This window comes from Melitaea cinxia, chromosome 5 (genome assembly GCF_905220565.1).
Source record: "Melitaea cinxia chromosome 5, ilMelCinx1.1, whole genome shotgun sequence".
NCBI classification, from domain to species: Eukaryota; Metazoa; Arthropoda; class Insecta; order Lepidoptera; family Nymphalidae; genus Melitaea; species Melitaea cinxia.
In genome coordinates this window covers 16,446,826-16,465,008 of record NC_059398.1, presented here as the reverse complement: position 1 = coordinate 16,465,008, position 18,183 = coordinate 16,446,826, and the positions used below count along the sequence as shown (strand labels likewise).

Below are 18,183 nucleotides of genomic sequence, written 5' to 3'. Positions count from 1 at the left end.
CCTCTTTAAACGATGGCGCCACCGAGGGGCCGAGCCTACGAGTGTTTTAGCCAGAATAAAAGTGGAAAACCTACAAGGAAAAGAAAAGAAAGATGAGTATGTAGAGAAACTGAAAGAAAGTTTTAAAGGCATAGAAGAGATAGGTGTGATTGAGAATTTGTGGGAGACTTTTAAGAAAGGGGTCGTGAATAGTGCTATTGAGGTGTGCGGGGTAGCTAAAAGAAGGAAAGGAAGAAAGAACTATAATGTGTGGATGGATAAAGATGTACAAAAGGCTGTGCAAGAAAAGAAGAAAGCGTGGTTGGATCGGTTAGCAACAAAAGCTAACCAAAAGGTTCAAAAGGCAACGGATGACGAGGTAAAGGAAGCAAGAACGAAGTATAAAAGATTGAAATCAGTAGCGAAAGAAGTGGTGTCTAGAAAGAAAGAAGAACGAAAGGATGATTTTGATAGGAGGCTCACTGAAGATTTTCAGTCAAACATTAAGTTTTTCTGGAAATCCATCAAAACAGCCAGAGGAAAAATTTCTCCCTCGGAGCTGAGCACAATCAGGAGTCAAGATGGGAGCGTTATAAATGGAGAAGAATGTGTGTTAAAGAGATGGAAAGAGTATTTTGAAAGTGTGTTTGAAAGAGAGGAAGTGCAGGTACAACATCCGGCACCTTCCATTGAGAGTAGTATAAATGTCGATGAAAGTGAGATAAGCATGGATGAAATAGTGAAAGTGCTGAAAAGTATGAGATTAGGTAAGGCTGCAGGGTATGACAGGATCACCGTCGAGATGCTGAGGGCTGGACAGGGTATAGTGGCTAGCCAGCTGTACTGCCTTTTCAATTTGTGCTGGCGAAATGGGCAAGTACCGGAAGACTGGTGCAAAGCCGTAATCGTGCCGTTGTATAAGGGAAAAGGGTCACGGCAGGACTGCATAAATTACCGCGGTTTAAGCCTTCTCAGCGTCGTCGGTAAATTGTATGCGAAAGTGTTGATTGAAAGGGTTGTGAATGAAACAGATGAAAAAGTATGGGATGCACAAGCGGGATTTAGAAAGGGAATGGGATGTACGGATCAGGTCTTTTCCTTGCGGTGCATAGCCGAAAAGTTTTTAGCAAAAAACAAAAAGGTCTATTGCGCGTTCGTGGATTTGGAAAAGGCCTATGATAGAGTGGTGAGGAATGAATTGTGGTCAGCATTGTCCGTGTACGGTGTGAGCGGCGCACTCATGCGAGCACTACAATCTCTTTATAGGGATTCTAGTGCTTGTGTGAGGATAAACGGGGCATACACTGAATGGTTTAATATCGAAAAAGGTGTTAGACAGGGATGTGTAGCGTCACCGTGGCTGTTTAACTTGTTCATGGACAATTGCTTGACAGAGTTAAAAGAGAATGAAAGTGGGTTGAGAATGGGTGAGTTACTCGTCAAATGTCTTCTCTATGCTGATGACCAAGTACTACTTGCGTCCTCGGCCGAGGAGTTGCAGGAGATGGTAACTGCTATGAGTGGAGCTTTTGTTAGAAAGGGAATGAAGATGAATGTAAAGAAGACGAAAGTGATGGTGTTTGAAAGAGATGAGGTAGTGACAGACTGTAATATCGTGATTGGAGATGAACAAATTGAACAGGTGAAAGAGTTTGTGTATCTGGGTTCGAAGTTTACAAGAGATGGAAAGTGTGAGAGTGATATTGAAAGAAGAGTGAATGCAGGAAACATGGTGAACGGAGTTTTGAACTCCATTATGAGCAGTCGGAAGGTGTCTAAAAAGGCTCGTTTGGCTGTGCATGAGGGGGTGTTGCTTCCGACACTCATGTACGGAAGCGAAAGTTGGGTATGGCAGAAGAGACATGAAAGCAGAATAAATGCAGTTGAGATGAGAGCGTTAAGAAGTATGATAGGAGTTAAACTGAGTGACAGGATGAGAAATAGTGAGATAAAGAAACGGTGTGGTCTGAAAGAAGATGTAGTGACAAAAATTGAGAAAGGTATGCTGAGATGGTTTGGTCATGTCGAGAGAATGAATGAAGAACGACTGACGAAAAAAGTGTATAAGGCGAGTGTGAGTGGAAGTGATGGAAGGGGTAGACCTAGGCGGACATTTCAAGACCAAATCGGGGACGTCTTGAAAAAAGGCCAGGTCAAGAGTACCCTAAACCGACGAGCATGTATGAAGGGAATAATGAAAGTGGATGAAGCGAAACAAGTATGTAAGGATCGTAGCAAGTGGAAAGAAGTGGTCTCTGCCTACCCCTACGGGAAAGAGGCGTGATTATATATATATTATTGTGTTATAAATAGTTTTGTTACAGTAACAGGAAAAGATTTTTTATTGTTTATCTAAGTCCAATAATAACTTCGATTGTTCTTTTGATTAAATAAATTATGATTTAATAAAACTATATTCATAGTAGTTTTAAAAATAATTTGATTAAATTTAAAGTAATTGTAATGAAAAAGTCAACTTCATTTAAGTACTTTTTTTAAGTTTTTGTACATTATAAATATATCATATAGTAATACAATGTAGATAGTCGAAAAAAACAGCAATAAAAACGCATCATGACTCAAAAAGTAATCAGCCTCATCAAATATTGCTCAAACATAAATTGAACCATATCAGAAGCACCAGCTTTTGATTAATAAAGTACAGTCGAATTGAGAACCTTTTTTTTAAAGTCGGTATTTAAAAAAATATACGAAATATTATATTTTAATGAACCTTAACTTAGTGTACATTTTTTGGAGTCGAGTTAAATAACTTAATCGTTTCTTTTGGACAATTAGAAGCTGCAGTTGAAAAATTCGGCCGCTCAGTTATTGCCACTTATTCGAGAAGATCATTAAATAAATTTTGTGTACTTACGATGCATTCAATTATGTACAGTGTAATCGCAATCGATTTTTTTATCGAAACGACTGACGGCTTATTTATAAAATGGAAGCAATTATGACCATGAGTACTGAGGTAAGGCATAGCAGGACATAGCCTGCTCAAAATACAGAGCAACCCGAAGGGAAGAAGTACTCGACCTTGCAGAAGATCACTGCTAGATAATACTGCTTTCAAGCAGTCGTGTACCTGTGGTGAGTAAGGTGACCAGAGCTCCTGGAAGGGATTGGGGATACGGTCTGCTTGCGATACTTCTGGTGTTATAACAGGCGTCTGTAAGCTGCGGTAATTGCTTACCATCAGGTGAGCCGTACGTTTGCCGATCTAGTTGTATAAAAAAAAAAGTAAATAAATAAATATCTTAAACATCCACACACCATGCCATGACTGATGTAGCTACATATTTTTTACTTTGATAAATTCACTATGAATTAAATATATGAGACACATACAAATAAATACACATATACCTAATACATACACCCACACTCGGGGCAGGAATTCAAACCTCGATGCAAAAAACAGAGTCACAGATAACTGCGCTAACGGGCTAGTCAAAGTATAGATTTATTAAGGCTGTAAATTTTACGACCATTATTTTTATTTTTTGTCAAGTCATCTCAACATTATTAAAAAATAAACATTGTATATTTAAAAGCCAGTAATGTATATGTGAATATCCTTCAAATTATTATGATGAGTTAATTTTAACCTCGCAACAGGAGTAAAGTCTAGTGATGAATGTTTTATTAGTTTATACTAAACTACGACCTGTTATTTAGACATAAACCTTTCGTAACATGACTTGCATTTAATTTAAATAAAGCTGACAATGTTATATTAATCATAATCTTTCTTAAATTATACCTACTATGAAGGAAATAATAATAAGGTAGATTTTGTTTTGTGAATTTTGAATAGAAGTATATTCATAGAAGTACATATGAGTAGACTAGGAAAGTCAAGTTACACAAAAAAAAATAGTGTTCCTTATGGTTAGTTTATTTTATATTCTATACTATCTCTATACTAATAAATGGAGAGCCGGTTTTTTTGTTCGGTTATATACTGCGAAAACTATTGAACCGACCGGAATAATACTTATACCATAAGATGTACCGTGTTTCGGAGGTTTTTATATGATATGGTGGTGACTACTTATCGTGTAAAAAATATGGACGAACAGAGGTCGCTAGTATTATTATAAATTAGGTTAAACAGTTGAACACATGAAACATGATTTCACCATTGTCATGCAGTCTACTTGTGGTTGTCTTTTTGTCTAATGTAAAATGATAAATCCCGCCCATGAACACAATGGAAAAAAATCTCATATATTTCATTATATCATAGAGCCTGTTACACAGCTAGCTCCTTTCTGCTGGGTTGTCTAGAAGAGATCGCTCTTTAGTGATAAGATCGCCCATTCACAATATGTATTTAAATGTAAGCTAGTTTTAGTTGCAATAAAGTTGTTTATTATCTATATATTAATACGTGCAGCAAAAACTTTGTACCTCTTTTTATGAAAATTACGCGGACAGAGGAGAATGAAATATCCCACAGTTATAGTTTATATGGAGATGGAGTGCAGAATGCTCATTTTTCATTCATGATTTTTTTTTAAAATTATGCATAAAAAGTACTTAAAATCAATAAAAAAAGATTACACACACTACCACGTATTTTTAACACACATTTTTAATTATGGTCGATTTTCGACCTCTGGACGACCACTAGTTATTATTATTGCCTCTGATAATTCGGTATGAATGTTTTCGGTCGGGGGCTTATGAGGTTTTTTTCCGTAGCGAAGTATTCAAGTCTTTTCCAATAAAATAACTAAAAACGACGGATTATTTAAAAGCGGATTTAAAATACATCATCTATATAAAAATAAATTTTAGCGATATTATCCATTTATTATCTCAAAGTAATTAATGGATAACACGATATCGTTCGTTGTTACCAACTGGATTTCCAGAAATGGCATAAAAATATAATTTATTTTATTTGGGTATGTTCACATAAAGATAGAAAATATATATCTGTTATCCCGAGTAATTGAAGTAGGTATCTATTAAACTCAATTAGAAATAACTACAGAGTTAATAGAGTAACAAAGTCACAATGAAGTAATAAGCTATTCTAATTGTATGAAACTACCGCCAGATTGAAGTGTAGATTCTACTGAGAAGTCAGCTGTGAACTCTGAGTTTAATCTTTGTTTCCACTGCATCAATTAAAACTGTAAATGTACTTGAATTGCCTTGGCAGAAGCCGGGTAATACGAAATGCTCTACACAGCCAATACTTCTAATGATTAAAAATATTTAGTTTATAAAGAAAAAAAATTTATAACATAACGGTAAAATTATGGCTTTTTGTGGCCAATTTTATTTTGTAAATAAATTTGAACTACTATTTAATTGAACTGAATTGTCGCTTTAGCGCGCTAAGCGTTTGTAATATACAGGGTGTTTGGTGGGGTGTTGGACAAACGGTCAGGGGAGTAAGGGGGGTCATTGCCAATATATCTGGCCACTTAACTAAAGTCATTGCCCTTTTATTTTTTTTTCATGCAGCATTTAATTGTTTTTTACAAAATCTCCAGAATTCATCATTCAAACTCACAAAAGACAAAAAAAAATGTGTTACGGACCCAAATTATTTTTATGTCTTTTTTTTTGAATAAATTCCCAACATTTTGAAACCATATTTGTAAGTGTAACATGAAAAAATACGAAAATATGGGCCTTCAAAGTTTTTAAGAGTTGCAAAATTTTACCAAACTACAAACTTTAAAGTGATATAAAAAAAAAACCAAACACGATAGGGTTTTAACTATTTTTTTTAAAATATCCTGCATTTATGTCCTTTCTAACAATGTATCATTTGCTATCAAAAAAAAATTTTGAGTAGAGATATTTACCAAAACATAACGCGCGGTCAAAAATCGCTTACTTAAATAATCATAATTGGTAAGTAAAGTCATGTGTATTTAATAAAGAAAACTAAAAAGGTTTTCTGAATTGAGTTTATAAAAAAACAAGGGATTATTAAATTTCTCTAATGACGACCAAGAACAAGTATCACGCTTGTAGGCAGACCTCCTAGCATTGTTTGGCATTAATAAACACTAAATAAAAACAAAACAAAATTAAAAACAAGACTTTTATTATAAAAGTTGTTCAAATTGTTGGCCACCATTTTTAATACAAGCACGGTATCTTTTTCTTATTTCCGTCGTCGTAGTGGCCATCAGCATTTCTTGCTTCAAAAGGTCGAATGCATCAATAATCCTCTCTCTCAAATGGTCGCGTCTTTGTATTTCTTCCGTATTGACGAGTTCCTTCGCACGACCCCAGACATAAAAATCGACTGGAGTAAGGTCTGGGGAGCGTGGAGGCCATGGTATAGGACCGTCGCGACCAATCCAGGAATTACGAAATACTTCGTTTAAATATTCCCTAACTGTCAGGCGCCAGTGGGCAGGACATCCGTCATTTTGGAAAATTATGGGCCTATCTTCTTCTATTATTGGCAAATTACATGTGAGTTCCGGTGAATCATTTTGGAGAAACTCCAAATAATTATCTCCGTTTAAATTGTCTGGTAAGAAATGCGGCCCAATCACATTATTTCTAATTACTCCTGCCCACACATTTACTGAGAACTTTCTTTGGAAGCGTGTTAGTTTCTTTAATTTAGGATTTTCACCTTTCCGCGCCCAATGATGTAGGTTATGTAAGTTGAGTATTCCCTCACGAGTGAATTTAGACTCGTCTGTCCATAAGATACTTTTTAAAAAGTTTTCATTTTTAATATCAGTGTGCAAAATAAATCTGACCGATCTGAAGACGGATTGATCGACAGAAATAGATAAGGAAGTTTGTTACTCTCTCTAACGAACGAGACATAAAACTACTTAGCCAATCACAGCACAGTAGTCTAGGGGTTTGAATAAAAACAGGTTTTTTTAACTGCGTGATAGAAACTAGAGACTGATTCATTGTATCATTTTAAACAAATTTTATTATTAGTTTTTTGTCCACCGTCGTTTCGGTCCATCTCGAGGGAGGCCTGCCTACAAGCGTGATACTTGTTCTTGGTCGTCATTAGAGAAATTTAATAATCCCTTGTTTTTTTATAAACTCAATTCAGAAAACCTTTTTAGTTTTCTTTATTAAATACACATGACTTTACTTACCAATTATGATTATTTAAGTAAGCGATTTTTGACCGCGCGTTATGTTTTGGTAAATATCTCTACTCAAAATTTTTTTTTGATAGCAAATGATACATTGTTAGAAAGGACATAAATGCAGGATATTTTAAAAAAAATAGTTAAAACCCTATCGTGTTTGGTTTTCTTTTTATATCACTTTAAAGTTTGTAGTTTGGTAAAATTTTGCAACTCTTAAAAACTTTGAAGGCCCATATTTTCGTATTTTTTCATGTTACACTTACAAATATGGTTTCAAAATGTTGGGAATTTATTCAAAAAAAAGACATAAAAATAAGTTGGGTCCGTAACACATTTTTTTTTGTCTTTTGTGAGTTTGAATGATGAATTCTGGAGATTTTGTAAAAAACAATTAAATGCTGCATGAAAAAAAAATAAAAGGGCAATGACTTTAGTTAAGTGGCCAGATATATTGGCAATGACCCCCCCTTACTCCCCTGACCGTTTGTCCAACACCCCACCAAACACCCTGTATAATTTATTACAATTTAGATATAATTTTGATTTGATTGATTTACAATGAAGTCAATAATAAAAAGATAAATTTTTTATAAAAAATGATAAGATAGTTCTAAATTTTGTAATTGTATGATTAATATAGGTACCTACGTATTTGACGTTATTGTTGACTGATCCATATTTTATTGGTTGACCGCTTTATTTCGAGACAGGGTTGTCAAATAACAGTAAATTGTGGCTATGTATAAATTAAATGTTAATGTACTTACAATATATGATACGGTGGTATAGCGTAGAGGTAGGAGAAAAGGTAATGGGGTAGCAATAACATCGCAAAGAGGTGGCGACAAGTAAAGATAGTTTTAGTTCATTTTGTCCATAAAATTGGAATCGTGATTTAACGTGGAAAAGATGTCAGAATTTTTCCCGATAGGCTTTCTGAAGAGGTGTAAACACGGTTTCAATTAAAAATAAAAACAGAAAGAATACAAAAAAGCCAAGTGTAGAACATCAGACTGCATATTTGCCGTATTGTGCCGTAACAGACAGGATCAGTAGACGCCTGGAAATTTTTTAAATTTAAATCGTGTTTATTCCTCTTTAGAAGGTTGATAGCACCCTACGTTCACCAAAGGATATTTTCCGTTTGACCATCCTGTACCATCCTGACCCATTGTGCACTGTAGTAGTGGCAGGTCATATATCAGCCAAACAAAAACAACTATATCGTGTCACGTCAAAGAGCACATCAAGGCCATCACAAAAAATGGCCCTTGAAAATCGGCCATAGCTCAACCTCTGCTAGAAGCGGGCCCTAATCATTGGATTGAGTTAAATAAGCTACAGGTTTTATCATCTAAGCGTCATGAGTTGCCTCGATTAGTAAAGGAGGCAATTGAAACTAAAAAATATCCGAATTTCAATAGGGAAGACTGGTTCAGAACACCGAGTATGTGCAAACCGGTGATTAGTTAATGTGAAGGTGGGTCACGGTGTCGGTGCTCGAAGCCAAATATAGACTCTGTCAGTGTAGTTTGTCGTGGTGAACAAGTGCGTTCGTGTGCCGAAACTAGTCGTCCAAAACGGAGAAGAAAGAGGGTAGACAGATTTTTCTGATCTGTCATCATCTACAAGCACCATACGCCAGTCTCCCCGTGATCATGGCGATTGAAACATTGCCGAAATATAGGGACCTCAACAAAACAATAAATGGGTACACACCCGAAGAAATATAAATTTAAACCTGAGACGGTTATTTATAATGACTATTTTAACACTTCAAAATAATTTCGGCAGCCCTATCCCACACGATAAAGTCAGCCAACTGATAAGGCACTTGGCTGTGAAAATTTAACGAGAGATCCGTAGCGAAAAATATCATTTTCTGCTCGCTGGTGTTCGCATTAACCCCCTGGTGAGTGACTGGCGATTTTAATCAACATTTTATTTTATTGTTAATAAGTGTTTCTTAACCTTAAACGGTTATTTTTGAACTTTAAATTGTCTCTTTGTTAAAATTATTTGTTAATAATTGTGTATTATAAGGTAATGCCTTACTTAATGAATACTATGTTTAGTTAAAATATTTTTGCAAATGGTCTAAGATCCGAGCTAGACAGGACCTTCACTCAACTGTTTAATAGATAGAAAATTGGTTTATATCTGCTATATTAGTTTTAAGCGGCTTTAGTGTTGTTATTCTGTTTTCGTTTTAGGATATACCAAAAGGTTTTTAAAATCACATTATTGAAATTTTGAAAAGTTCGTTTTCACTTATTATATTAGAAGTAAGATACTATCATATAATTGCCTTGTTTTTTATTTCTATTTTTAGTAACAGAGACTAGCTTGATGTCGATAGTGTTAGTTTTTTGATCTGGAAATATATTTGATTTTGTCCAAATACTTATTTTGTTCTGGGTGCACCTCCGTCCTTATGGATCTCTTCACCTTGCTTCGGAGAGCACATAGGTTCAGCGTCAGTACCAGTTGTTGTCATAGATACCTGGTAGCGATTGTTACTCATGGTAGGGAGACTATCCTTCAATTTGTGCAGCGTAGTAGAATAAGCTCTCAGCCTATTTCTATATGGAGAGGAAACTTTTGCCCAACAGTGGGATGTTTATAGGCTGATTTGTGAAATTCAAGATTATTTAAAATTATTATTATTATGCATTCATTGATTTTTCACACTCAACGGCCTCTAATATTACGGGCTCCTGTGTCCAGAGACACACACAGTAAACAAGTACAGACACACCACGACTGATATCTGTATGGCATATACAAAAGAGAAACAGCCAGTTTTGTGACCGATGCACTAACGCGTCGTTTATTAAAAACGCTTGTTTTGATTAAATGTTTAAAGTTGATTAAAAGCGTATATATAGATATAACGCGGCAACGACATTGAGATATCGGGGACTGATCAACGACAAATATATGGCGAATTTTCTTAACTTCCTTTCCTTTACTTTGAACTATAGCGTTTTCCACACGTTTCACGTGAAACTATTATAAATTTTAAGTCTGTTCGCAGTTTTTGGATTTTTTCATTTATACGGCACGTAACACCGATTGTTTTGTGTCATCACAGGTCGACAGCTACATTTAACTTAATTAAAAACTAATATAGTGATTTATAATGTAACTAGCTGTACCCTGCGCGTGTTGCTACGCTTTTTTTTGGTCGTACCAACTCAGAAACCTTTGTGGGCTCATGCACAAAAGTTTGCTGAAGATCATGACATGATCAAAACATTCTGTGTTTTTTTTTTGGTCGTACCAACTCAGAAACCTTTGTGGGCTCATGCACAAAACTTTGCTGAAGATCATGACATGATCAAAACATTCTGTGTGTATAACTACTTAATACATAACAGTATCTAACAGTTGAAGGTATTTGATATATTTTTAATTTTCACAATGAAAATTCAAATATTTACATTCGCAAACCGTGATTACGAAACTCAGTAGTTATCAACAATTAGGTATAAGTTGCTTGTTTCGCTCCTGCTGATAATTTATAACAGTGACTTATTTGTGAGAAAAAATTACCAATAATCGATAAAACAGTTCCTTACACTTTACTGAAACTAAATTGTTTCTAATATTCTTGTTTGTGTATATTATGGCCATTTAATCATTATCATTATATACAATAATAAAACTAAGTTGACAAAATGTGCGTGCCGATAAAACTTAAAAAGGAGTCCCGGCACGATAAAGTGACTTATTGTATAGTGTGATAGTCCTTTTACAAGAAACCTCGAACAAGAAAGTTCTCGTTTTAACCTAAAGGACGCGTTTTTTAAGATATAAGGGCTTTTCCAACCCTTCAACTTGGAAATTAAGTGTAGTGGTGCCACCTATTGTCGAGTATTTGAACTTCATTCAGAACAACGATTATTTGGGTTGCATTTCGAAAACCGCTGCGAGCTATTGCAGCATTTGTAGTAGGTAATGGCGCGAAATTTAAAATTCCAATTTCAATAAAGTCTTAAATTACATTTGTTACTATAATAAAGTTATTTAATTTTATGTATTTATACAGCAGTAACTAACTTATATTTTGGAGTTAAAGCGACATAATTTTAGTTATTCAAATTAGTTCTGAAAACATTTTAAAATTTAAGTTTTTAAATTTCGCGCCTTTACTACGTATGCTACAGCTGAAGAACCTGTTGCTACGGCGGCCGATAATGTTGAGAACATTCTAGAAAGTGTGAGAAAGAAAATTTCCCAAACTTTCTCGAATATCCTAGAGCCTAGCTCTTTGAATATATAAGAGCCCGGTGTCGCCCGCCAGAGCTAGTTCGATTTGAACAGCAAAACGAACAAGCGATTTCGAAACGAAAAGGACAGAACATATTTTTTAAAAAATTAGGGATTGGATTTTTTTTAAATACCTGTGAGAAGCCGGACCGGGAAGCTAGTCTTCTTAATATATATAAATCTCGTGTCACAATGTTTGTCCTCAATGGACTCCTAAACTACTTAACCGATTTTAGTCAAATTTGCACACCGTGTGCAGTTTGATCCAACTTAAAAGATAGGCTATATTTTATTTTGATATATTATGTTATTATTATATTTCAGAAAAAAATAAGGTGATACGAAGTTCGCCAGGTCAGCTAGTATATTATAAAATCAAAGTAATTAATTTCTATACTCAAGTCGGTAAAAGCATTTTAAAACATCATTTTACAAATCGCATTATGTCTCTATATTAATCTTCAATAAATTAATATTAATTGTTGTGAAGCTACCACCGTTTTGGAATGTAGATTCTGCTGAAGGAAATCGGCTTCTAACTCAACGAATTTTTTAAATTTTAACGGTTTTCAATCATTATAAATTTAGTCATGTCTTGCTTGAAATATTGTTGCACTAAACACACATATCTTAATCATTAACATAATCTTCTACCGTACACCTGAACTTGTAGTATATTGTATTTGAACATAGGACCGCTAAAATTAATGATTACAAAATATAAATAATGCTTAATTTAAAATATTATGTTTATTTCTATTAACTATATCCGCAGTATTAACATTATTATGAATGAGTTGGAAAGTGCGGTAACTCCGGGTTTCCGTTACTGCTACAGCGGTCAACGAACCCCAGGAATGTTTAACGATTATACCGCAAACATTATGCGCGTGCGTAGCCCGTTCTACTCGTATAAGACCACAATTTTTATTGCACTAAGTAGTTGTTTTTAATCTGTCAACAAACATTTTTTATTATTTAAAGAATTTGTATAACAATACAGTTAGTAAGTTTAACTCATATGTAGGTACCAGATGTTGAAATACATATCTACTTATTTTCTATTTTATTTTTGACTAGCGATCTCTGTCCATCCATATTTTTTTACACGTTAAATAATCACTAACATAAAATGTACTAAAACTTTCTCCGAAACACGCTGCATCTTATTGTATCTACGACTAATATTCCGATTAGTTCAGTAGTTTTCGCATTATAACCGAACAACAAAACCAGCCCATTTATTAGTATAAATTTAATTTATCATAGCATGTAATAAATGTGTGATCATTTTCCGTTAATTTATTGAAAAAATTTGCTAATTCAAAATAACAAAATATTAGTTATCAATTAACGAACGATTTCTTGATTTGATTGAAATTTTTGATATGATGATTTTATTTTCGGCGAACCGTGGCGCCGTCTATAGTGAGTTCTTTAAAGAAACCCGTAACTATTCAAAGTTTCATATTACAATGAAAATCTTTGACAGGAGACGATACCATGCTATTTTTTAATATGTAGGATTTTATTTTTGTGTTACACACATTAGGAATTCTAAACATTTTTGAATATCATATCAAAAAATTGACCGTTCCAGCGGGGATCGAACCTGCGTCTCGATGGAATGGTTAAAAATAATGGTCAATCGTATGACTAGACGTACAGCTACATGATTTAAGGTTTAATTTTGAATTGTATTTTCACTTTACATCGATCTTTGTATAAAATAAAAAAAAAACTTACATATAACTTAACTTTCATCAAATTAAAAATATTTGTCCGGTTAAGTTATTTTTAGAAGTTTATGGGAGTAGAGAACAGAGCCTCGATAGATGTACGAACCAAAGAGCAAGGGCGCGTAATGTAAAAAAAAAGCTGAAAGCATCTTGCACCTTGCGTTAGAGTCAAAAGTTCTAACAGCCAGTTTCAATATTCTATTGTGATTCTATCTATCTCTGAATTTGCTTACTAGAGACTTTTGATGTAAGTTCCATAAAATTTTATCAAAAATCCTATGGCTAATAGGCCAAACTAGAGATAGATTTGTTTTTAAATTCATCTAATTCTCAGTGAAATAACTTTTATTTAAATCTCGCAATTTTCTTAATTCTATAAAATATTTCCATGTTTTATTGTATCTAGCACAAGGAAATTATATTGGGTATAAGTTGCTTGACTTTGCATAAGCTTGACTAGCTATCGATCGTTTAATGCGATTGAATAGGTAAAACCTACATTCAGAAGTTAATTTTGAAAACTTGCCATAGACAATTTTTTGGAAAAAATTTCATATGCTTTATGCCTGTTGAACATTGGAACCAATTTAATTTCATTCAAAACAAGTATAATAAAACGTAAATACAGTTTGTCTCTATTTAAAAAATAATCTATTACAAACGATTTTTTTACCAACATTGTCATAGGTATTGTAAAATTATTTCCTAAATTAATCTATGGCCTTGTTTAATATGTTTATTTTCTCTTTCCAGATCTCAAATATTTCAATATGTCTCTCGACGAGGTGAGTACCGGTTTTGCATTAACGTTTGCAGTAAAACTTATAGTCTCAAGTATACTGCAAAACGTTTTTATAACATACAAAAAATATTCAAATATGTCTTTAATGTATCAGATATTAGATTCAAATTGCAATTAGTTAACGTACTTGTATTGTTATTGTTCCTGGTTAATAATAAGCCTACATATTTAAAAAATTAAATAATAAATCCTACTATCCTTAAATTGTAATCCTTAATTTGTATAAAAAATTAAAACCTTTTATGTAATGTTTTTAAGGTTCATATTTTTTAATGTTATTTTAATTTGTCTTGAACCGAATAGTTAACATTAATTTATAATCAGTAAACAAAAAAAAAAAAATAAACATTTATGTATTCGTTTACAAATATTTCTTTTAATTTTTCAAACAATACAGTATTATTACAATTTTAATTTAGTTCTTTAATTTTCGAACGATTCTTTTTTTAGTCTGATTATTATTATTAGACACGTGTTATTTATGAACGATTATTATTTACGTAATGTAATAGAGATCAGTCACTCATGTTTTGCTTTATATATTTTATATTTTACCTGTTTATACGGGTTTTCAAATCAGTCATAGAAAGAAACAGAGCCAGGATAATGGTATTTGCTTTACCTAATTTACATATACTATTTCTATAAAAATAACGCGGTCACGGTCGGAGACGCGGGTTCGAACCCCGCCGGAGCGGCCAATTTTTTATATGATATTCAAAAATGTTTAATATATTATAATATTAACGTATTATTCGAAAACTTTATCGAAGTTTATTTATAAGATACTATCTGTAACCTGCGCGCGTTGCCACGCATTTTTTATTTTTTTTTTGTCGTACCAACTCAGAAACCTTTGTAGGGTCATGCAGAACACTTTGCTGTAGATCATGACATGATCAAACGAATAGTTTACGACATACAGACAAACATTCATATATATATAGATAGAGTCTTAAACTTTATTACGATAAACCAAGAATTATCTATGTTTTGCCGTGTAAAAGTAATTATAGCAATCGCATGCAATCCATCATTTCCTGTTAACGCGATACGTTATCACTGGACGAATATTCTTTCATCGATAAATAAATATTTGTTATGATGTGAGCAACTTTTTAGTATTGATATGATTATAAATATGGTTTTTAGTTTTTTTTACGTTTTGTTGTATTCGTACTGTCTTCATTACCGTGTACTCTTCGTATCTCTCTTTATTGTCTACCTTTTCTTTTAGTTATTTATTTATAGACGTTTTTTTTTTACTGCTAATCGCCAATATAAATAAAAATATATATATTTTGTCTATTTGTTGATAAATGTTGATAATACTAAATCTTTTCTGTTTTCAGCAATTCAAGAAAGTCGCTGACTCCGTCAGAAACTGGAAGACCAGGCCAAGTGACAGCGAGAACCTGTCTCTCTACTCCCTGTACAAGCAGGCTACCATTGGCGATGTCAATATCGGTTGGTATTTCGTAATATCTTAAAAGTATATGTGGTTTTTATCACTTTTAATCAGTATCATCTACGAGTATACACATAAATATTACAAACACGGTAACTTTTTATATGTGTATTAATTTTTTATATACGGATGTCCCTTACTTTGTCCCTTCTCTTTCTCGCTAATTGGACAAATACTTTCGATGTAAAATAAAATAAAATAAAAACATTTTTTTTAAACACAAGGTCTACACTTCAAAAAAAATCACAGTGGCTTCGTTTCACTGAACGACCGCAACGATTTCAACGGCCACTCTATCATTCCTCCTAAGGCCCGTGGTCATTGCGAGCGATCGCTCAACGTCATAGATGACGTCACTGTTCGCGACCACATCGCGCCCACTTCTCTCGCAAATTATTCACATGGTCAGAGGTGGCTTTCATTAAAACGAGGAGAGAATTTAAAAAAAAAAACAATTGTCAATGTCAGATTGAATGTCATCAGAACTTGATGAATTTTTCGAGTCATTATCTCACATTTCGTCACGAACGCAACGATAAATTCACGGGAGTCCATGTTGAATTAAGTTTTACTCCAGTCCGTGCGAAATATTTACCCATAACCCCTACAGCTGCATGGTTTTATCGTGCCGCCATATTGCGAGCACAGAGTGCTCAAATATGCGATCCACCTGTAAAATTTGCCTACAACGCCCGCGGCGTTTTTACGGTCGTGGTTGATGGCGTTGTCGTGTGGAACGGATAAGGGTAAAAGCACCAACAATTTCTTATTTCTAAGTAAAGAGTAGAGTAGATTCTCTACTCTTTAGTTGACTCCACTGATCAGTTTCTCACAAAAGAATGTTATGTTTCAGCTGAGCCCAGTGACATGATCGGCAAGGCCAAACACAAGGCATGGACGGGCCGCAAGGGTATGTCCCAGGACGAAGCCAAGAAGCAGTATATCGAACAAGCTGAAAAATTACATTCCAAATACGCTTAAACTTAATTTTTTATAAGTTAGTTAAGTTATGTAATAAAATATTTAAAATTCAAAATTAAGTATTCCCTTGACATTCTGATTTAGGGTTTTTTTTCGAGATATAATAATTTTGTAAGTTTTTAAAGCTATTAAAAAATTATATAACGTAGAATTTGTTTACTTTATAAATAAGCGAAGTACAAATTCGAAAGAGACAATCCTTTTTTAATTTTAGAATCGATAAAAAGTAAAACAAATTGTTACCTTTGTCTGAAGTCTGGCCTTTTCGCCGAGTCCATCCTGTCGCTGGAGTGATCCTGTTGCCTGCAGATCCGGGACCCTCCAATTAAATCGGCTGAAGGCCCCCAGGCCTCGCCGGGGTTCGGTCGGTATTGAACCCCCAAGTGCTGAAGTCGATATACGGTCTAGGGCTGCCTACCCGGGCGTCCTGGATATCACCTGTAAAAGGCTCCTGCGATAACAAAAAAAAAAAATCTTATACACCACGCCTGCAACACCAGAAGTATTGCAAGTCTATTGACAAACCTACCGCCAACCCTCCCAGAAGCTCTGGTTGACTTACTCACCACAGGAACACAACATTACTTGAGAGCAGAATTATAATTAGTTAGCTGTTATCTTCTGTAAGGTTGAGGTACTTCCCCAGTCGGTCTGCTCCAGATTTTGAGCAGGATATTTCTTCCTGTACCCTACCTCATCTTATACAGTATACCGTAGAAGTGTGTATGATATGTGTTGGTATTTCATAATATCTATGATATGATAGATATTAAATTGATGATGTTGCCGAAATCATCTGTGCTTTGTTGCACAAAGACAAAAATTTTAGCGCTACGTAGGTACTACTACGAGCTGTTTTATTTGGTTACAGATTTAAAGTTCAGTAGAAAATAGGTAGGTAGGTACCTACTTGTTATTGCATAGTTATAGTTGGATATAGATAATTTTCATTTTCTATGGATATATTATTTTTTACCTTCCACACGTGGACATGAAATTTATTTAGGATAGGACATTTATATAACCATACATATTTAATTCGGATAGAAACATATTACAGCATTTCTTCTTTGCTTATCTTTCATTTCATTTTAAGTCTTTTAAGCCAAAAAATATCTCTAATTATACTAAGTATTATTTTTTTTTTTCAATCGTTCGAATTATTTAATTATTTTAAAAAAGTAATAAAACTTAATGTAGTATCCAGCTCATTACTTTATCATATTACCTTAAGAAAACTAATTTCTATAAAAAAATTTGGTTATAACTACACACGTGATTTAGGGCAGTTTTTTAAAAATAGTTATTTGGGCGAATATTATTTTAAACGCAATAATAATTAGTGCGTATTTGAGACAGCTAACAACATTAACTATCGATAAAGATCCTAGGTAGCTTTAGGTACTAGGCAGTCACAGTACTGTCAATCTGATAAATCGCATGTAGGATAAGTGTAATGAATGATGTTTAACTTTATGTAATTTAGAGTCTGTGGGTGTTGATTAAAAAAAAGCTATATGCAGTAGTGTTATTGTATTACGAAAAAACTAAAGCGTCTTAGTTATGTTGCCAATATTTTTGTACATTAATATATATATGATCCATCGTTAATTTAAATTTGTTGTTATATCATGATGTAGCCGTTAACACAAACGGAGCTGTGTCAATAACATCAATATTGATGGTTGCGTTTAAATCAATAAGTTTAACGGTATTGACAATAGTTCACATCACTTCTTTGTGTAATAAGTACTTTACCGATCCACAATATTTTTTTAAATAAATGTTCATAATAATTTATTTGTTAAAATACAGCAAATTAATATTTAA

General features: G+C 33.7%; 1 protein-coding gene across 1 annotated transcript; it reads left to right on the top strand.

Annotated features, from left to right (window-relative positions):
• Positions 1–8,934: 8,934 nt before the first annotated feature.
• Positions 8,935–16,405, top strand: LOC123654081 (acyl-CoA-binding protein-like). Its single transcript, XM_045590041.1, has 4 exons — positions 8,935–9,003; positions 13,856–13,887; positions 15,257–15,371; positions 16,226–16,405. Exons 2-4 carry the CDS (start codon positions 13,873–13,875, stop codon positions 16,351–16,353), a joined length of 258 nt encoding a protein of 85 aa, XP_045445997.1. The 5' UTR covers positions 8,935–9,003; positions 13,856–13,872; the 3' UTR covers positions 16,354–16,405.
• The last annotated feature ends 1,778 nt before the right edge of the window (positions 16,406–18,183 follow it).

Excerpts from the sequence above, each read along its gene's own strand:
- LOC123654081 (XM_045590041.1), top strand. Across the intron at positions 15,372-16,225 it reads CATTGGCGATGTCAATATCG|CTGAGCCCAGTGACATGATC; the intron begins GTTGGTATTTCG and ends GTTATGTTTCAG.